Here is a 21,654-nt window from a genome sequence, read left to right as displayed (position 1 = left end):
AAGATGAGGGAATAACTATTATTTTGCTCAAACTGCAGTTGGCACCTTCAAAAAGGATATTGAGTTTGCATACTTCCTTCTCAAATCACTTTTGTAAATTGGTTAATTATTTCTCAGCCATTTAGAAGCTTTGGATCAATAAGTTTTAGAAGCACCAGCGAGTTTTCTTTAATCTTAATGAAATCAAATTTAAATGCAAATTTAAGGATTTAATTTTTTTAAAAAATAAACAGTAAAAGCCAGATTAGTGCTTTGATTTTGGAAATTTACAAATTTACAAATGACTACAATGGATTCGAAATAAGATTTTGGAATTAATTATAAAGAATCTTTCCCATGGAAAAATGTTTTTGACCTTTTTTAAAGAAAACACAGTATGATAAGACTTTAAAATTAGACATTAGAGGAAACTAGAGGGAACTAGAGATTAAAGGACAACAACAGTCAAACTTGGCTTGCAACAATGAAGTAAAATATTGTTAACATTGGTCACCTGGAAGGATAATTTTTAAAATGGACCCAGAATTTAATTTTAAAGTATCTATCTCTATAGATAGACTGTGTATAAAAGAAGAACATGTTACCCTGTGATAAGATGGGTGGACAACAAATTTAATAATAAATAAAAAATAAAGGAAAATGTTTTTCCTGGCCAGAGACTAATCTGAAAAATGGATTTAAAAATGACAGAATGCGAGGATGGTATGAAAAAGATGCTACACTAACCATACAAAAGAAACTGTTTGATGTCTTACAGGGAAACCAAGACGTGGATAACTTTCCTATATTGGATTTACAAAATATATTTGTTAAATCTTTGAAAATTGTTGTGAGAAGGGACAAATAATTTTTTTTAAAAAAATCAAGTTCTAGCACAGTTAAAAGATCTAAAAATTAATATTGTTAAAAATAAAAGGAAGGAATATAAAGTTTCATCAAAATTAAAATAAACATATTATCTGTGGAAGCCCTTACATGGACTTTTGCTGATTAGGACTGAACAATAAAGCTTTAAGGATTTGTTTATAGATAAGAGATGCAATATGGGAAGAACATAATCAGAATTGTTTATACTTGTGATGAAGGAGAAGCTATTTCTTTATATATATTTCTTTTCTTTTTCTTTATTGTATTCTTATTTTTCCTTTTCTATTTTTTCTCTTCTGTGCTTTCTATTTTTTTTATTCTTTTCTTTTTTTTACTTTGTATTCATTTTATCTTTTTAATTGTAATTTTAATAAAATTACTATTACTATTAAAATTACTATTTTAATGCAAGCTTGGCAGCCCAGCTGGGGGGGAGGGGAACCAGGCCACATGAGCAGCGGGCTGGCGCACATACATGCACACTCCTATGATTTTTGGGTGTAAAAAAGTTTACAGAGGGCATAAAGTATGAAGTATGCTGTTTTACAAGGAAAAGCTTGTAAATTTTATTTCTGCATACTTGAAATAGATCAGATTCAAGGTGTGTGTTCACCTGACCTGGCTACTTTGTGAGAAATCTGCAGATATTCTTGGTCAGTTCTAAATGGGTAACAAGCACATTCTAACAGATGATCTCAGGATAGAGGGCATTTTTGGTGGCCCAAAGTTCCTTTTTAAAAATATAGTTTTATTCAATTGTACTAGATATTAAGAAAAAAAAGGCACAAGTCAGAAAACTGCCTCAAAACTTCAGAGAGTAGATAAATATAGCTCTCAAGATGAAATCAAAGGCAACAGTCTGTGCAGCATAAGAGGCAGGCAGAATCTGAACAATGGAAGATGAATTGAGAAGTTAATGTCTGCCTGAGGTGAAAACTGGACTTAAAATTTGGAGTTTAAAGCAGCAGCCACTGTAAGACCAGAATTGCAAATTTAGGAATAATTTTGTGGTTAAAAATAGGCAATTCCCAAGAAATATTGTGCATTTATCATAAAGCAGGGCTTCTCCCAAAACAATGTATTATAAAGAACAACCCTTTACACTGACTTTATCTAAATGAAAGGCATCATACAAAGCTAGGAAGTTTTAACTTTGCCAACTTTCTACTTTCTGGTAAGTCACATATTTTAATCTACAGTATATATCACTAAAACTCTGATTGTCATGATTTTTAATTGTGGTGCATCACAGAGCAACAATTTTTCAACTGATATAAACAATTCATATTTTTTTTTTAAAAAGGCATATGTATATGTGCATATACATACACACAATATGAGAGTGGGATATAGAGGATTAAGAAGCATAAAAGATACATCAAAGTTTAATTTTAGAATAAAGTAAAATGTATTAAATGTATATATAAAAACAAGAATCTATAAATTCTGAAGAAGGACTAGGAGAATTACATGGATGAAAGGGAAAAAATTAGTAGTTAGCAAATCTATTACATATAAAGCACTAATTAATTAACAAACTGAATGCTCATTAAGATTAGTTTATAGCATATGTCATCATCTGATGGATTTTACTGCTGTTCCACAAAACCTGGTAACATGATATGATATTGCAGAATCAGTATCTTCAAGCAACAGGTGTGAAATTTCATGTGCTCTGGGTGAGATGGTGAGATGAAGCTACTATGAATGTCTCTCTAAGTACATTGGATGTGAACGTGCTACACTGTTTTTGTGTATCCAAAGTTTACTAGAGCATTGTCTCTCTGCATACAGAATTCTCCTATATGAGCGTCAAGGACAACTGAGAGGAGGACATGATATCATGCCAGATGGTTAGATACCTCAAGATTAATTGCATGTCATGGGAGAAGCAGAGTACCTGTTGGATTCATGAGTAATAAAGATTGGGGACCTCGTTAGATCCAACTGGTAATGTCTACTACACACTGATTAATGAGTGCTTTGGCCTGATCATATCCAATGCTGATTGGAAAGTCTGGAGAGAATCCAAAGTCAAGATTTTAGTTACCACTGCTTTGTTCCATGTGGACTGAAAATCATCTCTCATAGTTAATAGGTCAAGGCCAAAGGAAACAAGTTTGGTTGAGCCAATAGTTGAGTAGAGTCACTCACACTCTAGTTGCTACTTTATGAGGTTTGTCTCCAATCTCAGAGTGAATTAGAGAGACATTTGGGGACCTGAAGGTCAAGTCTTGGAAATTTGGATTGAACAAGTTCTAATGGAGCAAAATTGGAGAAGAGGCCCATTTGGGCACCATAAAGTAGTCTAGTGCACAATGATCTTGGGTAGTATGCAGAACCCTATTGCATTCCACTCACTTTAATTTCTCACAGGTTCTAATATGTAGGTTGAGGGGGAAGCAGAAGAGAGAATAATGGTGCCCATGCTCACCTACAATTTTTTCAATTTTTTTTATTAATGCATAAGCAGATCTGGATTAATTATAATTATTCTGCTGGAGTGCTATCTCAAATTTCATCCCCTCCACCCACTGAACTAGCCAATTAAGCCTCTCTTAATATCTAAGGGTTCAAAATATAATATAGAAGACTATGAATTTCAATGTAAGAAGAATAAATGATAAAAAGCATACATACTGTAATGAATGAGTTGAAAGAAATAAAAATAGATATGCATGTGCAAAGTTAGGAGTAAGGATGTACAAGCTCTGAATGAAGGTGGTCTTGTTTTGGGAATAGAGTCATCAGGAAGTGAAATGTAGAGTTAATTAAGAAAGGAAAAACTAAAATATTTATCCAAAAGTATAAATTGGTGCCATCCAGGTTATTGTATATAAATATGAAAATAGAAATCTGTAGAATGCTGGTAATTGCATGTCATGCTCCAGTGATAATGGAAGAACCAGAGATAAGTCTGTGAAAAGTTTCACAGCACTTTGAATGTGATTTGGAGCAATTATTCTGTTATGTGGCATAAATGGTTGGTTGAAAACATAACAAGAGAGTACAGAAAGCAAGATTGGCTTGCTAGAGATGTGGAAAGAATAAGAATCTTAATTGCTTAGAGCAGAATTCTCCAACCTTTCCGGTTTTGTGGACCAGTGAGGGGATGGTTTCGTGTGAGGGCAGGCAAGCCCGTGTGTGCATGAAGCTCCATTTGTGTGAGTTAACAGGCACATGCGCCCATTGCTCATGCAAATGGAGCACATGCTTACCCACTGCTCATGCAAGAGAGGATGTGCATGCATGCACAACAGCCCAGTATTTCCACAGCCCGGTTCTGAACGTCTCAAAGCCCAGAAGTGGACCACAGCCCAGGGTTGGAGTATCTGATTAGAAAAAGGTCCATTTCAAATACATGGTTTAAGCACATAGCCATGCCATACATAGAACAAAGGAATGAATATAAATCTAACAGCAAAATTTAGGGTTAAAAATTTGCAGCGATGTGGATACAGGAGCTTGCTCTTTTATGTGATATCCATTAATCACAAATATAAATTCATCTTTGTAGACAAAAAATCCAATGCAAGTTTTCCCAATTTCAATTCTGTTCTCTTTAGTACAAAGAAATATGCTTTTTTTTTTTTTTTTAAAAAATGGCAATTAGTAAAACTTGATTTTCTCTAGACAGATATATAAAGCAATATTCGAAAGCACTGTAACAATATTGAATTAGATTAGAGGTCAAAAAGTACGCAGGAAATGTTGCTTTGCCATCTGGAAACATTCACCATTTTTAAAATTGATAGTTTTCTTTTTCTAATATGTATTTACCATTCATGCATACAATGTACCTCATTAACACTACAAAAGTTAATTGTACATGTAATTATCACCTTACAACTACTGTACTATTGGGGGCAGACTTTCTCTTGCTGTATAAGGCAATTGATAAGTGAGTCACACCCAATTTTATGTGGTGTTTAAGCAAATAACTGCAACTATTAAATGAATCATCCCATTATTAGGCAAATCTGGCTTCTTCCATTGCTTTGCTTGCTAGAAATCAGCTGGAAAGTTGCAAAAGATGATTATTTGATCCCAGGACTATGCATCCTTTATAAATACCTACCAGTTGCCAAGTATCAAAATTTTGATCATGTGAGCATGGGATGGTATAAGTGCAAGGACTGATAATAAGTTATTTTTTTGTAGTGCCACTGAAACGTCAAATATTAACTAAATTAATAACTGTAAGTTGAGGACAACCTGTAGTTATGTAATCATTAACTTCAAAAAATGCAGCATGAATGTTTGGAGCAATGCTAGCATTTCAAAAGACAGCTGATTCATTTCCTGTTTTTTCAAACCTTTCATACAGATAGATGAAAAAAACTTTATTATGCCAAAATAGTGTGACTATTAAGAAGATAGTGGGATAGACTGTATAACCTGTGCTGCAATGGAACACTGTCAGAGTAAATTTGGAAAAAGACTAAATGACAAGTATATCTTAGATCAGGCATGTCAAACTGCCGGCCCACAGGCCAGATGCATCACGCTGAACCTGCGCCCACCCCATTGCCGGCAATGGGGAAAAAGTCCCGATATGTTGCACGACGTCAGGTGACGTTGCGAGTTTGACATGCCTGTCTTAGATGAAGGAAGGCCATTTGTTTGGACAAAAAGAAGCTATTTAATGGGTCAACAGATGATGGGATTTTATTGACAATGACTGCACACAGACCCTCTTCTAAGACTGTCAAACATACATTTTCTCCTCCACTCCTTTAGTTACAGAAAATGAAGTCCAAGAGATTGTTTATATCTCAATGACAAACCACTTCAATAGATTCTATTGAAAAATACCGTGTTCCAATTGATTTCTCCAGAATGTTTTGCAATAATATGAACCATTTTAAACATATTGCCTGCTAACATGTTTGATTTAATGAAACACAGCTTTAGCAGAACATTCTTCAAATAGAAGAATGATATTTTTTTTGAAAAAAGCACAGACTATATTTAATGTCGTCTGAGAAGCATCTTCTTTTCTAAGTTGAATTTCCCATTACAGTGCAGGAATTATTTGTAGTAGCCTGTAGATCAGGGGTTCTCAACCTTGGCAACTTTAAGACTTGTGGACTTCAACTCCCAGAATTCCTTAGCCAGCATGGCTGGGAGTTGAAGTCCACAAGTCTTAAAGTTGCCAAGGTTGAGAACCCCTGCTGTAGATGATTGTGGGGAAGATTCCTTTCCCATATGGCAATTTACTACAGTACATTTCAACCATTTCTTGGGATTACATAGGATACTGCAGTGGCCTAAATTACAGGGGTCCCCAACCTTGGCCACTTTATGACTTGTGGACTTCAACTCCCAGAATTCCTTAGCTAGCATGGCTGGGAGTTGAAGTCCACAAGTCCTAAAAGGGCCAAGGTTAGGAACCTCTGGCCTAAAAAGCATGGAAAAGCTGCCTTACTGTAATTTTTCAGATTCCTAACACTCCACTCACCTTCTCATTAGTGTCCACAGTAGCTTATATCCTGTTCTACAAAATGATTCTCCATAACACGTTGAGAGAAAGGACTGTAAGTTTGGCTTTATTTGTGCTGATGACAGTGAAATTTATAGTCAACATTATATTGAACTTGTTTGATGTTCATGATTATTGAAATTAATTCTACTACTCCATCTTTTTTTTTAAAAAAAATATTTGATATATTTTACCTGCGTGGATCAGTTGAAAGGCTTTTTCTTGTTTCCAAGGAAGTCCTGAGATAATTGTAAAAAAATACAAGAATATTAAATGTATAGTATTAGATAAACTTATGAATTTTTTACACAAATTATATATCAAATCATCTATATATTGTTAACATATATTTTAAAATATTAAAAATCATTTTTAAATAAAAGTTTTAACTGCCATATAAAAAGATCACAAAAAGTATTGTTTAACATTATTTTTATAAATATTTGAAATCTGAAGTATTTATAATTAATGAATCTCGATTGTCATTCTACAATGACATACAAATATATACCTGCATTATTGTCATATTTTATATAGTCTATTTGACTGATAACTAGCATGTTTCTCTTTGTTTACATGTTGCTCCCCAAATCTTCAAAAGTATGTAATTTCAGCAGAACCAATTAGCATGTCCTAATGTAAAGATCTATACTAATTAAGGCAATACAGTATAAACAATTTAAAAGCAGAAAATAGAAAGTAAACTATACATAATTAGAACTTCATATTATGCCTTTACTATAATACTAAATCTGAAGATTTTTATTATATTCTATAATTTCACATGTGTGAACTGTAATCATATTGTAATTAATTTCCAAGAAGAAGCCTTATATACATAATCCAAGCATTTTAGAATTGTTCTTTTTATTAATACGTTGCTAAAATATTGCATTAACTTATATCTATCTCCCTCTCTCTTGACATTTCAAGAGAGAATGCAATTATGTTTCCTTTCACCATAGGAACAGATGGATCTTTATAGATCAGCTGCTTAAAGCCTGGTATTTCATTTTACTTTAGAAGGGAAAATCTGTTTTGCATGGTTCAGTTGCAAGACTGGACCTGAACTAGGAGCACATAATTTAGCTAACTCTCTCTGGTAAGATGATCAAAACATTGTGATTATGTAGACAGCTGTCAAAGACTCTCATGCAGATGCATATAAATACACCACAGTTTACAGATTTTGTTTAAATGCACCTACTCATATAAAACATGTTCACACATTTTAAGTTGTTTTCATAAATAGTTTAAATTAGGATAAATATTCCTGCCATCTCATCTGAAAACTAGTAAACAGTTGTATTTTGTGAGGATGAAATCATTTTTTCTTAGTTGTTCCTTCTACACTCTTTGCAAATTCAAAGATGTTCCCAGAACAGATTGTCCAATGATACCACTCTAGCTCTCTAATCAGATTGTCTTTGAAGGTAAATTCTGCATTTACATTTACATCTAAATTTTAATCCCAATGGCATTTAAATAGTATGAAAAGTAATCTGATTCAAATATTTTTTGATCAAATGCACAAATGAACAGATTTATGTCTTGCCTTTTTCAACTGTAAATAATTTGTATCCTCCCTTTTTTATCCCTTACAACTCCATTTCTGTAAATGTAGATTGGACTGTAATATATTGGATGGTGATCCACTTTAATGGCTAAGGATGGACTTAAATCTCAGTCTTCAGTCTATCTCTATTTTATAGACAAGTAAAAAATGAAACAAGACAACGTATTTTAAAAAAGGAAAATCTACCTTCCTGTGCCTTTCAACTCAATGGAGACCCAAAAATTTCTGATCTGTCAATAGACCTCTTGAGTTTCTTTGGGGACAACAAGTGTATAACATGGTCTATACAGTTTGGTTTGTGATACCACTTAAATTTTTTTCTGAAGTGCTAAAAGAACCACAGGTCAGAGTAGCAATACAGAGACAAGAGATAAAAGATAAAACTTGCCTTCTCATTCACCTTAATATTTTGAATCACTGGACAGTGAAAATGAAAGCTGTTTCTTATTCTGGAGAGATAATTGCAACGTGCAAATTATTATTACAACTAGACCTTGACTTACAACTATAATGGAGCCTGCCCATCATGGTCGTAAGTCATGACAGTCACAAAGGGGGTCACCCACATGACAGATCTGATTTTATGAACTCTTCTTGTAACGGTCGCTAAGTTAATGACCACAGTCATTAAGCCAATCCATGGTCATTAAGTGAACACTTTGGTTCTTAAGCAAACCGCATTATTTGCTATGGGCTATTTTGGCCAAATAAATAAATAAACACTGGTTTTCAGCAAAAATTCATAAATTGTATTACATGACTGCTGGATGTTGCAAGCAGCTGTAAATGCGAGCCAGCTGCTGACTGCCAGAATGTGTGCAAGTGTTGGGGAGGACATCAGAACTAGGTCATCAGTACCTGCTGGCAGTCTGTTGTAATTTTTAATGGTCACTAGGTAACCAGTCATAAGTCGAAGATTACCTGTAGGGTTTTTACTAGTTGTCTCTTTGGCTCGGACAACCATCTTATTTTTCTGTTGATACATATTATTTTATATGTTTTTAATTTTGTACATTGTCTAGAGTCATTAACCAGTTGGTTGCCCTTAAAATGTAAATTAGAAATAAAAAAGAAATAAATATCCAATCCAGCTGCATATTTTCTCTCATGGAACCGTGCAGTCTACCTCAGTGGAGAATCATCATGTGAAAGAAGCCACAATATTATAATAAATAAACAATTTCCAATTAGTCTTTTAAGTTTTGGTATTCTGGCACTATATTTCCTTTACTGTTATTTTAAAATTGCACCTTTTTAAAACGAGAGGAATTTAAGCTCTTTCTAAAAAGAACAGGGATGTCTACCTTAAAAGTCAGTTGATACAGTATGCCTATGACAGATTGCACTGAGACTGAGATTGAAGAAAGTCTCTAGACACAAATAATCAGCAGATGGGAGAGGTTGTTATCGGCTTACCAAGGAAATGGTTTCAGTGTCAGTCACACAAACAGGGTTTTTTTGGGGGGGGGGCAATAATCAAGAAACCTATTTTGATGATGGAAGACAAGTATGATTCTTGCTTCCCTGATCCTGCTTTCTAGGTAAGACTTGACAATGTCCCCAGCTTAGGAAACAATTACAGGACCAGAAGCAAAAGGAAAGAAGCTTTCACTTAAAGGTGAAAGAGCCCTCCCTCAGCTAGGCTGGTATTTCATTTGCATTTTCAATGAACCACTTATTTCATTTCCAGACATTCAAAATTTGAATTCCAAAAAACAATGAATGAACCAAGAGTGAACAATTCTGAACTAAATGGAACTGGATATGTTTAGTCTTACGAAGAGAAGGACTAGGGGTGACAAGATAGCAGTGTTCCAATATCTAAGGGACTGCCACAAAGAAGAGGGGGATCAACCTAGTCTTCAAAGACCTGAGGGGAGGACAAAAAGTAATGGATGAAAGCTTATCAAAGAGCGATCCAATCTGGAACTAAGGAAAAATTTCCTGACAGTGAGATCAATTAATAAGTGGAGGCTTTTAAAAAGAGATTGGACAATCTGTCTGGAATGGTATAGGGCAGGGGTAGGCAACCTTGGCTCTTTTATGACTCGTGGACTTCAACTCCCAGAATTCCTGAGCCAGCAGGAATTCTGGGAGTTGAAGTCCACGAGTCATAAAAGAGCCAAGGTTGCCTACCCCTGGTACAGGGTCTCCTGCTTGAAAAAACTGTCAAGGTCCCTTCCAACTCTGTTATTCTGTGGGACAATGCAGAAACAATTAAAGACTTAATCCTGATTTTGGAAACTAATTTAAAAAACCCTAACAAAACTTAAGTTTTGAGCTATTTTTCTGATTTCCAATTTGCCTAAAAGGGGACTATATTTTTAAATCCATAGGAGTACAAAGTCTACAAAATATTTAATTCTATTTTAGGAAAAAAGTATTCCAAAATATCTTGTAGCTAACAAAATTGTCATTTTGAATGCAAGCTCAGGCACTTTTGCTTCTTTTTGTTTGCTTTCACTATGATCCAGTAGAAGTTAATAATGGTGATCTTGCAATTTTTTGTTAACTTGAGACCTGGGAATTGAAAAGGATGAACTTAGTTTACTTGCGGATAAGTCTTGCCTGCATTATAATATATAAAGCTGTAAATGAAACTGCACTATGAATACTCTAGATTGCTTCTATAATATTTAAACATCTTTCTGCCATCCTCATTAAATGGCACTTCACTGTATATAATGATGACATGCAAATTAGATACTAAATTGGACTGATTAGTTGATCACCTTGGTAGAGCCTTGACTGTGACCCTGTGCGTTTTTTTTAGTACCTGTGAAAATTGGACACAAATATAAAACAAACATTTGCTCTTTTAGAAGCAAAAGAAGATGAAAAGTATATGTAAGTTCTGTAAATGATTGATTGATTAATAATTCTTTTAATTCTGGGCTGATTTTGTTTTTGGAAGGGAAACCAAAAGGCATCCTACGACTTAGGTTACTCTAGTATATTATAAACCATTCCATAAGAAGGCAATAGCAAATTATTTTTATATTTTTGCCAAGAAAATTAAGTGGATATATCCACAGTCATCATAACTTGAGCTTTCCTCAAAGGAAACATTATTTTATTTATACAGTTGAAGTTTCTCTTTTAAAAACAATTTTATGGGTAGAAGAAAACAGCTTTTTTGACAGACCATTTGCCTTGAAACGAGACTACTATCGGTGTGAAGTAGCATAAACCCTCTCCACAGAAAGTGCACTTTCATATCATGAAAGTATACTTTTGCTAAAGTGTTATATTGCTTTTATAAGTCAATGACATAAAAGGTTACAAGACAAAGGGAGGACTTCCACTTGAAATATTACAGCAAGTAGAGTTTTAAGTCAAGACAGCTAGAATCTCAGTGGAAAATGATTTCACAAGCACATTTTAGCTAAAATTTCCCATGTCACAGAGATTTAACTACCAACAGATGTCTTTAAAGAACCAGATCTGCCTCAAGAATATAAGCAAGACCAAGTTACAGCATACAAAGTAAGCTCAAAATATAATTCCTATTAATACTGTGGCTTTCATTACAAATAATGGCATTATAGCATAGTTAAATTGATGCACTTTGCAATATTTCTGAGACATTTATCTACCTGATGACTCATAAATGGAAAAATATAGAAAATGTTTTACCTTTTTATATTTGGTTTTATAGTTCTACTTCAAACTTTTGAAAAATTATTGGCCAATTTAATATAAGCAAAGCTACGGACAAAAACACAGATGTCCTATTAATCCCATACTGAAATTAAGTCTGAATCATAGCATTTTCAAGCTTCCCTCTCTATAGTCAAAATTAGTCAGAACTATTTGTATCAAAAACCAAGGTTTATAAATAGCATCCTATGCTATCAATAGCATCCCATGATACTATCTTCCTATGCATGTGTAACATAAATGCCCATTGCTGTGCTGAATCATTGACTGATTAAAGCTATTGTCCATGTGACTCAGTCAGACAAATCTGGATTTGTTTCTTCAAAGAAAGCAATGGCAAACCTCTTCATACTGTTGCCAAATTATATGGATTTGACTATAAAGTCACCAGAACTCTAGCTTGACGTGAAGGAGATTTTACCTTCTAGTTGTTTCCTCACCCCAGAATAAGTGAAGACTCTAGAAAGAGTACAGAGAAAAGCAACAAAGATGATTAAGGGACTGGAGGCTAAAACAAAGACAAAAAGGACATGTATAAAAAGTGGAAAGAGGGGAACATAATTAAAGCAAGAATATCAGCAAATAGCCCAAGCCTGCAAAGATGAGGTGAGGAAAGTTAAGGCTCAAAATGAACTAAGGCTTGTGACAAAAGTCAAAAATAACAAAAAAAGGGGGAAAAAGATTCATTCAATGTGTAAAAAAACAAGAAAAAAGTTAAGGAAACTGTCGTGTCCTGATCCTGCGAAGGCAGGCTCGGGACGTTGCAACAGTCCTGGACAGCTGCAAGCTGCCCGGGACCAGACTGGTCGGCGCCAGCACTCGCGCGCATGCGCGAGGCGCTCAGCGCGCCGAAATGTATCTTTTTGGCCCGGGGAACGTCCTTAAGAGAGGCTGAGAGATCTGTGCTGCCGTGAGTTGTAACGGGGCTACTGAAGACCAATAAAGCGTTCCTGAAACAACAAGAATGTCTCGTGCCGTCATTGCCATTAACCGAGGACTCAACACTGGCAACGAAGGTGGGATGGCCTTGCAATTACGCAGACAATTGTAAGCTTACCCTGGAGCCCAGCACAGTGAGGAAACGGCGTTAAAATTCAGCAACTGCCTGCCAATACAGCTTCGTTGGAGGTAAGCTGGCTGATAGACCCTTCTTGTTTTACTAAGATGGCAAAGATTAGAAAACTTTCAGAGTTTGATATTTCACATCCCGAAAGATGGGAATCTTACGTGGCCCGAGCAGAAATTATTTCAGAGTTAATCAAGTAAGAGAAGATGGCTTAAAGGCCGCCACCCTACTCTGTGTTTGTGGTCAAGATGCATTTGAAATTGCTGAAAACTTAGTAGCTCCTGCACCTCTTGAATCTGTTACCTACACAGATCTTAAGAATTTACTGAAAGAGCATTTTCAACCCAAGTTGTCTGTTATTGCTTGGAGACATACTTTTGAATAGCGGGATCCAGGGGCTGGTGAATCAGCTAAAGAGTACATTGCTGCATTAAGAAGGGCAGCTAAGCATTGTGAATTTAAAGATTTAGAGGAAAGACTGAGAGACAGATTTGTATGTGGACTGAGAAACAGAGATGTACAACAAAGGCTTTTTGCCAAAGAGGACATATCATTCCAAGATGCCTTGAGAGAGATTACTGCAGAAGAGGCAGCAAGTGGGGCAATTAAGAATATGAGGCCTATCAAAAGCTCTCCAGAAGCTGTTTCCGTGCACCACAAGGGAGTTCAAGGAAGCTCAGAAGAGGAGCCTGATGAAGAAATAGATCATCCTTACCCAACCAAAGAAGGAAAGCAGAGGGAAGGCAAAGAAAAGTCTTCAACTGTACCCAAGTGCTTCGGGTGTGGAGGTCGCCACAAGAGGACCGACTGCAAGTTCCGTTCTGCAATCTGTAGAGCATGTGGGAAGCAAGGCCACATAGCTGCTATATGTCTGGGCCGACAGAAGGTACAACCCCGAGAAGAATTGCGCCTGAAAGGTACCAGGGTCCCCAGCCAAAACAGGGTGGGTTTCTGTGCTTCACGAAGAAGCATTTATAGGACAGGCACACACAGACCACTCAAAAAGAAATTGTCACTTAGGGGGAAGTTGCAAGGAGTTCCATTGGTCATGGAGCTAGACACTGGGTCTGCACTTTCAATCATTTCTATTCACACATTCAGAAAGATTTGTTCTGGTAGTGGTTTTCAGGCCAAGCTTAGGCCTTCTAACATTGTACTCATAGATTTTCAAAACTCCAAAGTGTGTGTTAAGGGGGAGGCCACCCTTAACGTACAGTATAAGGATTTTGAAGGTCCATTAGATGTATTGATAGTGGTGGGGGAGCATACGAGTCTCATAGGACTCGATTGGTTTGAGGCTCTGGGAATATAAGTTACAGGGCTCAATAGTTTGCAAACAGTAGACTTACAGGAAGTCTGCAAGGAATTTGCAGATGTTTTCAGCCCACAGCTGGGCACATACAAGGGACCCCCAGTGTCCTTGAAGTTGGACCCCACTGTCCCGCCTATCAGAGTAAAGGCAAGAAGGGTACCCTTTGCTTTAAAAGGGAAGATTGATGCTGAATTGGACAAATTAATTCAGCAAGGAATCTTAGAACCTGTTGACTCCAGTCCATGGGAAACTCCCATAGTCACGCCTCTTAAGGCTAATGGGGATATTCGCATCTGTGCAGATTACAAATGTACTCTCAACAAGGCATTACAACAACATGCCTATCCTGTGTCTGTTGTCAGCCATATTCTGGCCTCCCTCAAGGGGGGGCGCGTTTTTGCAAAGCTTGATTTAGCACAAGCATACCAACAGTTGCCTGTTGATGATGCTGCTGCTGTGGCACAAACCATTGTAACTCATAGGGGAGCATTCAAGGTCAAGAGACTACAATTTAGAGTAAATGTGGCTCCTGGAATCTTCCAAAGTGTAATGGAAAATACCTTGAGAGGTATACTTGGGGTTTGCCCCTATTTTGATGATGCCTTAATTGCTGGAGACTCCACCCAAAACCTAGCTGAGAGATTGAGGGCTGTTCTGCTGAGATTCCGGAAAACAGGACTCAAGCTAAAAAAGGACAAATGTAAAATTGGGGTGCTTTCTACAGATTTTCTGGGGTTCAAAATTGATGCCACTGGGATTCATCCTGCTGAGTCCAAATTAAGAGCCATCACGCAAGCTCCTAGACCTAAGTCCAAAGCTGAACTGCAAGCTTTTCTGGGACTTTTGAATTTTTACAATTCATTCATTCCTAACAAGGCTAATGTAGCTGAACCACTTCATAGACTTCTGGACAAACAGGCAGTGTGGGAATGGTCACAAGCACATGAAGCTAGTTTCAATAAGGTTAAGGCCTTGCTAACATCCAACAGTGTGCTTGCACATTTTAATGAAACTCTTCCTGTGTGCATCGCTTGTGATGCTTCCCCTTATGGAGTAGGAGCTGTACTCAGCCATCTTAGACCTGATGGAACTCAGGTTCCTGTTGCTTATTACTCCAGAACCTTGTCCTCTGCTGAGAGGAACTATGCCCAGATTGACAGGGAAGCCTTAGCTGTTATTGCTGGAATTAAAAAGTTCCATGATTTCTTATATGGCAGACATTTCACGGTCTACACTGACCATAAGCCTCTGTTGGGGTTGTTCACAACTAACAAACAGACCCCTCATATCATAACCCCCAGAATGCTCAGATGGTCAATATTCCTGTCAGCATATGACTTTTCCTTAATTCACAAACCTGGCAAAGAAATGGGCCATGCTGATGGCCTCAGTAGATTACCCTTACAGGTTGTTGAGGCTGACCCCGCCCCAGCAATCAACATCCTTTCAATCCAGGCACTGCCTGAGTCACCTCTCAATGCCAGGGATGTGGCTGCTGAATCAGCCACAGATCTCACACTCTCTCGTGTCTTATCCTGGGTTTTGTCCGGATGGCCGGAGAGTTGTCCAGGTACTGAGCTTCAGAGTTTCTGGCTAAAGAGGAACGAGTTGTCCACTTTCCAGGGTTGCTTGCTGTGGGGTAGCAGAGTTGTCATTCCTACCTCAATGAGGTCTAGAGTCTTAGGGTCCCTTCACGAGGGTCATCCTGGCATTGTTCGAATGAAGGCGCTTGCGCGCAGCCACTTGTGGTGGCCCGGGTTAGATAAGGAAATTGAGGCTAACGTGCATGCTTGCCACCTTTGTCAACGTTCACGCCCAGAAATGCCTGAGGCTCCCGTACATAGGTGGGAAGAAACACAATCTCCATGGTCTAGGGTTCACATTGACTACGCTGGGCCCTTTCAGGGTCAATTCTTCTTGGTTCTGGTTGATAACTATTCAAAATGACTTGAGGTTGTACCTGTCTCATCCACCACCACTGCAAAGACTATCCAAATACTGCGGGGAATTTTTGCTGCACACAGGCTCCCGGATGTTTTGGTGTCTGACAATGGCCCACAATTTACTTCTTCCGAATTCCAAGCTTTCTTACAGGCCAACATGATTCGTCATGCCACTTCTGCACCTTTACACCCTTCCTCCAACGGGATGGCTGAACGGATGGTCCGCATCACCAAGGATGCTTTAAAGAGACTGACCTATGGGGACTGGCATCACAGGTTGGCTGACTTCCTCCTTGCTTACCGCACTACACCGTCCACTTCTACCGGGAGGAGCCCAGTTGAACTTCGTTGGGGGTGCAAACTGATTACTAAACTTGACCGGTTGCACCCGGACAGACTGCCGCCTAGGGGTACACAACCCAGGGCACTGCGGCAATTGCAAGTGGGTGCCCCAGTATGGACCCGTAACTACGGGCCAGGCCATTTATGGGTTCCTGCCACTGTTTGCAAGGTTACAGGCCCTTTGTCTTATGAGGTCTCCTTGGAAAATGGTCGTATTCTACGACGGCATATTGACCAGCTGCGTACAAGGCTGGACACACCTGCAGAGACTCCTGGTTCTTTTCCGGGGGGGAGGGGGACCCTACGGGCAAAGGGAAGGGTGTTGGCAGAATTCAGACTCCCACAGTGAGGCCACAGACGGCCTATTGCAAGATTCCACGAGTGTTCCAAACAGGAACTCAGGGGAACCAGTTAGCGCACAGGCTATAGTGCAGACTCCAGCCAGGGAGTCACCCCAGGGGCATAATCATTACACAGTTACACCTTTCAGCACTCCAGTCAGGGAGAATAACCGGGAGCATCCTAATAACTCAAACATTGCAAGAGAGCTCGCACACAATCAATACAATTGGCCCAACATAGCCACAGTTCCCAGAGAAGGACACTGCCACAGGGAAGTGGGAGAAGGGCCAATTTTAGACATTGAACCCTCTGGTACAACGGAGGGGGCAACTGAGTTTTGGGACAATGCTGAAATAACAGACAGTCCTCCTATGGAACTGGGGAGTGGAGGAAGCCAGCCTCACATTAGGTCCAGTGTGGGCTTGAGAGGCCATTCAGAGCTACCCAACAATGGCAGCTTAATAGAAGGGCCAGATCGCCTGCAACTAGGCAGGTCAACCAGGTTAGAGAGAGAGCAAAGTCCTGGCCTTACGAGCCCGGCGTGCCAGCAAGCAGGCCAGGCATCAGGGCATGGTCCACGGGGGCCACCAGGGTCTGAGAAGGGGGGTGAACCTATAACCTCCACGGGACAAGGTGTACTTGGAAATCATCCAGGCCTACGCAGGTCACAGAGAGATAAGACGTCTCCCAAATATCTTGAAGATTTTATAACCTTATTGGCCAGGCAGAAACAATAAGAGTATGTTTCTGTGAAAGCCAGAAAGGGAAACACTGGGAGTAATGCCCAGTACAATAGCTTGGTATCTCAAGCAAAGCGGATTTACCACACTTGTGTTGAGGTCGCGTTAATTGTTCATGTAGTCTTAGCCGGGGGGGGAAGGGGTCTTGTGTCCTGAGCCTGCGAAGGCAGGCTCGGGACGTTGCAACAGTCCTGGGCAGCTGCAAGCTGCCCGGGACCAGACTGGTCGGTGCCAGCACTCGCGCGCATGCATGAGGCGCTCAGCGCGCCGAAATGTACCTTTTTGGCCCGGGGAACGTCCTCAAGAGAGGCTGAGAGATCTGTGCTGCCGTGAGTTGTAACGGGGCTACTGAAGACCAATAAAGCGTTCCTGAAACAATAAGAATGTCTTGTGCCGTCATTGCCATTAACCGAGGACTCAACAGAAATGATTGGTCCATTAGTGGGAGAAAGTGGCAAGAAGGTAACAACAATAGGGAGAAAGCAAAACTACTTAACTTGTTTTTTGCATCCGTCTTTACACAAAGAGAAAAAACAGTCCAACCTATCAAAAACAGTATCAGTCAGCTACTTTTCATAAGCCTATAAAGACAGAGAACCCACAACCTTTGTATGTAAATTATCCTACTATTAAGCAAAGCTTATTGTTATATTTTTTTTCCTACTATTTAAATGAAAAATCTGGGTTGCTGCAATTTATACTTATTATTTCTAGTTTCTCTGGCAAAGAAAATTATTTCTATTTCTGTCAGTCAATATCAGTAAAAACACTGATGTTACATCTTCTCTGTTTTCTTTTATCCAGATTGAATATCCCAAGTGCCTTAAGCCTGTCCACCTAAGGCAGTAGTGGTGACCCTATGGCACGGGTGCCAGAGGCGGCACTCAGAGCCCTCTCTGTGGGCACGCATGTCGTCGCCCCAGCCCTACCACCCCATGGTCCCCTCCTCACCAGCAGCCTGTGCAGAGCAGCACAGCCAAGGACATGACAGCCGGGCAGCGGGGACAAGACTCCACCCTCACGCTCCATTGCGTAAAGATGATGTGGGGTGCAGACAGAGGGCATGGCCACCATTATGCTGTTGGGCCACCTGAGCGATATGCTGTGTCAGGCCGTGGAAGTGGTGGGTGGCCCTGCGGGCAGGAGATGCGGGGACGAGGTGGTTTTTGGGCACTCAAATGACCATTTCACGGGGGTCGCCAAACAACGCAGTCCGCCATTTTTTTCCCTTTTCCCTAGCTGTCCTACTCCCTCTTATTGGTGGCCACACCCACTTGGGGGTCACCACAACATGGGGAACTGTTTTATGGGGTCACAGCATTAGAAAGGTTGAGAACCACTGCTCTAGTGATTAAGTTTTTGGACTAAGAGTGGAATTTCAAATTCAAGTTTATCATCAGCTAAACCGGTCTCTTTGATTAACCTGCTCACCAGGGCTGTAACTGTGGGGAAAAAAACTGAAGTGAGATTCCAACACAAGCTGTCTTCAGTTCCTGGAGAAAAGCCAGAATATAAATCTAACACAGGCACAAACAAATAAAATGAAGATGAGCCAAAACCACACTGAAAAGTCTATAGTGAGAATGAGACTATTTCTGCATCCCACGAGCATTCTGTCTGTCTGGATACTATTATTTGGGCTTACCAATAATTGCCTGAGTAGAAGGGTCCTTCTGATTTGAGAGGAGCATTGTCATTATATCTGTTATTCCTCCATGTTCCCATAGTGTTGCTTTAGATAAACAATATAAGTTTTTATATTGTTTTATTTTTTGCTTATTTTTCTCTGGCTAATGTGTTGCTGTAACGCAGTTCAGGCTAGGCTCAATGTACACTGCTTCTAAAAACTAAACAGTTAAGAAGTTGCACTCGGGTATGATTTTGAATAAATGTTAATTACTGGACTATTCTTCAGTTTTCTTGGCAAGATTTCAGAAGTGGTTTGCCCTTGCCTGCTTCCTAGGGTTGGGAGAAAGCAACTGGCACAAAGTTGCCCAGCAGACTTTGTGCTGATGTTGGGACTAGAATTTGCAGTCTCCTGATTCTAGTCTGGAGCCTTAGTCACTATAACAAACTGGCTCTCTTTCTAAAAGTACTTAATTAAATGCTTGAAGCTTCCTATTTCCTTGAAAAGCTAATTGGGGAAAATATGAATACATAAGAAACAGTTATGTCTAACTAGAAGGAGAATAGCTCCTTTGGAAAGGATTACAAGTTTTCTAAAAATAGTAAGATGAGGATTAACTAATTAATTCAAAATAACATCCAACTTGCAAATTATTTTTCAAAGAAAGCTAATGCAAAGAATTGTCAATTATCAAATTTTAAACAAAAGGTTTACCGAAGACGTTAAAAAAAGAGAATGCAGGATACAACAGTCAATTGTACTGGTTAGCACTTATCCTCTGTGGTGAAAATAAAACAATAAACACAATCCAGGGAAAGACATTGTCTTTTTTCTTAGTGGTCTTCAAACCTGAGATATCTAGGGAACTCTTCTCAATGTGAAAATTAACAGTATAGAATCCATTATTAAATATGCTTTATGTAACACATTTTATTTAAACAAAATAAATTATAAGTATGTTGCAATAATATATTTCATACAATGTAAACAGAAAACGTCATGTTGAATCCTGGACGACTCTCATGGAACCCTAGGCTTCCAGGAAACCTAATGTGAATACAGTACGGACTTAGAGCAAACAGTAACTGAAATGTTTATATTTGTGGTTCCTAAAATATTTGCACAGCCTTCTGCTTGATTTTATTTTTCAGTCCCCTTCAGGATGAGGGAGGGGACTCCTGCCTAATAAATTTTGAGAATTACAGAAGTCTGGTCACACTTGTGTTTGGTCTGAAATTATAATAATTCCCCAATATAGGTCAAGAACCAGTCTGATGTAGAGGTTAAGTCACTCTCTCTCAATCCTAGGAAGGAGGCAAGGGCAAACGACTCCTGAAATTTTGCCAAGAAAACTACAGAGATTTGTCCAGGCAGTTGTTAGGAGTCAATACTGACCTGAAGGCACACACACACATGCATTCTCACACATAAAAATTACCAAGGGAAGGAAGTAAATACATTTGCATTTCTAAAATACATGCAATTTAAAGGAAAAGTAAAGGGTGACAGAGACACCCCCCTCTTGCTGATAACATGGATCTTTTAGAAGACTTTCATAGAAGTTGAGTATGGTTTTGTCTGTTTTCTATCTCGAAACCACAACTGTAAGTATACTGATGTAGCGAATATAATTTAGAAGTAAAATTGACTGGAAAGGGTCTTGCCATCAAACATACGAAATCCAGCCACAAAAGTCCAAACATTTCAATCAGCTTGCTATGATCTTCCCAGCAGAGCTTTTAAATCTGACATAACAATGGGAGTTGCAGAGGGGGAGGGGGCAGTGGGGGGCCAGGAGAATTCAGTCAGCTTAGAAATGAAATATTTTCCAGTGATTCATACCACATGGAAGTGAAATAAATTACCCTCTATCGCTTAAAATGTTGCAATACAGCTTGCTTACATAGACTATATACATTATGGAATTATCACTCATGCAACAAATTGTGTTACACTTTGTACGTGTTTTACAGCAAAATCAGTGCAACAATATTTTACAATATACTTGGAACAAGAACTAAAATGACAGAAGATGAATGAGTGGGCAGCATTATTTTGCTAAAGAGCTACATGGGTATCTAGTATATGATTCTGCCTTAATTCAAGTGATAGTGTATAAAATATTTGTTATATCTGCTGAAAAGTTTTCTTAGAAGAGGAAATATGAGAGGAGAATGGAAGTAGGTTCTGAAGTTTGTAGAGTTTCCCTTCCACTAGGGACAGCAATGGGATGACATATTAGTAGTACCAGGAAAAAAAGTGAAGGAGCGGTTTCCACTGATACATTTTCACACAGCAATATCTGTAACATTTCTAATGGCAAGAAGGTGATGAGCAGCAGGGAGAACAGTTTAACTCATTTTTTGTATCCGTCTTTACATAAAAGAAAAAAAATAGTCCAGCATATAAAAACAATGCTGTAAAATGCAGATTAGGAATGCAAATCAATACCTATCCACTCTAAACGAATTCAAATCACCAGGACCAGATGGATAACATCCCCAAGGTTCTGAAGGAACTGGCAGACATGCACTCAGAACCACTGAACCATCTCTTCCAAAGATGCTAGGACACAGGGGAACTACTAGATGACTGGAGAAGGGCTCATATAGTTCCCATCTTCAAAACAAGAAAAAAAAATGGATCCAGGAAACTACAGACCTATGAACCTGATGTTAGTACCTGGTAAGATTCTGG

The 21,654-nt window shown here is 38.7% G+C and overlaps 1 protein-coding gene across 10 annotated transcripts in view; it reads right to left on the bottom strand.

The window, feature by feature from the left end:
• Positions 1–21,654, bottom strand: part of IQSEC1 (IQ motif and Sec7 domain ArfGEF 1) — a 270,339-nt gene that overhangs the window by 161,029 nt on the left and 87,656 nt on the right. For 9 of the 10 annotated variants that reach the window (XM_039349437.1, XM_039349429.1, XM_039349427.1 and 6 more), the window contains one exon: positions 6,544–6,588. The exons of the other annotated variant lie outside the window; for it this stretch is intronic. Coding sequence is in view for 8 of the 9 variants with exons in the window: in XM_039349429.1 (XP_039205363.1) it covers positions 6,544–6,588 (45 nt within the window). In the remaining variant the exon portion in view is untranslated. The remainder of the gene's footprint in view (positions 1–6,543; positions 6,589–21,654) is intronic. 10 annotated transcript variants of the gene reach the window in all.

The sequence above is a fragment of the Crotalus tigris genome, unplaced genomic scaffold (assembly GCF_016545835.1).
Source record: "Crotalus tigris isolate CLP2741 ecotype Arizona unplaced genomic scaffold, ASM1654583v1 scf7180000018275.596634, whole genome shotgun sequence".
NCBI classification, from domain to species: domain Eukaryota; kingdom Metazoa; phylum Chordata; class Lepidosauria; order Squamata; family Viperidae; genus Crotalus; species Crotalus tigris.
The sequence above is the reverse complement of the archived record's forward strand: the minus strand, read 5'-3'. Positions and strand labels throughout refer to the sequence as shown.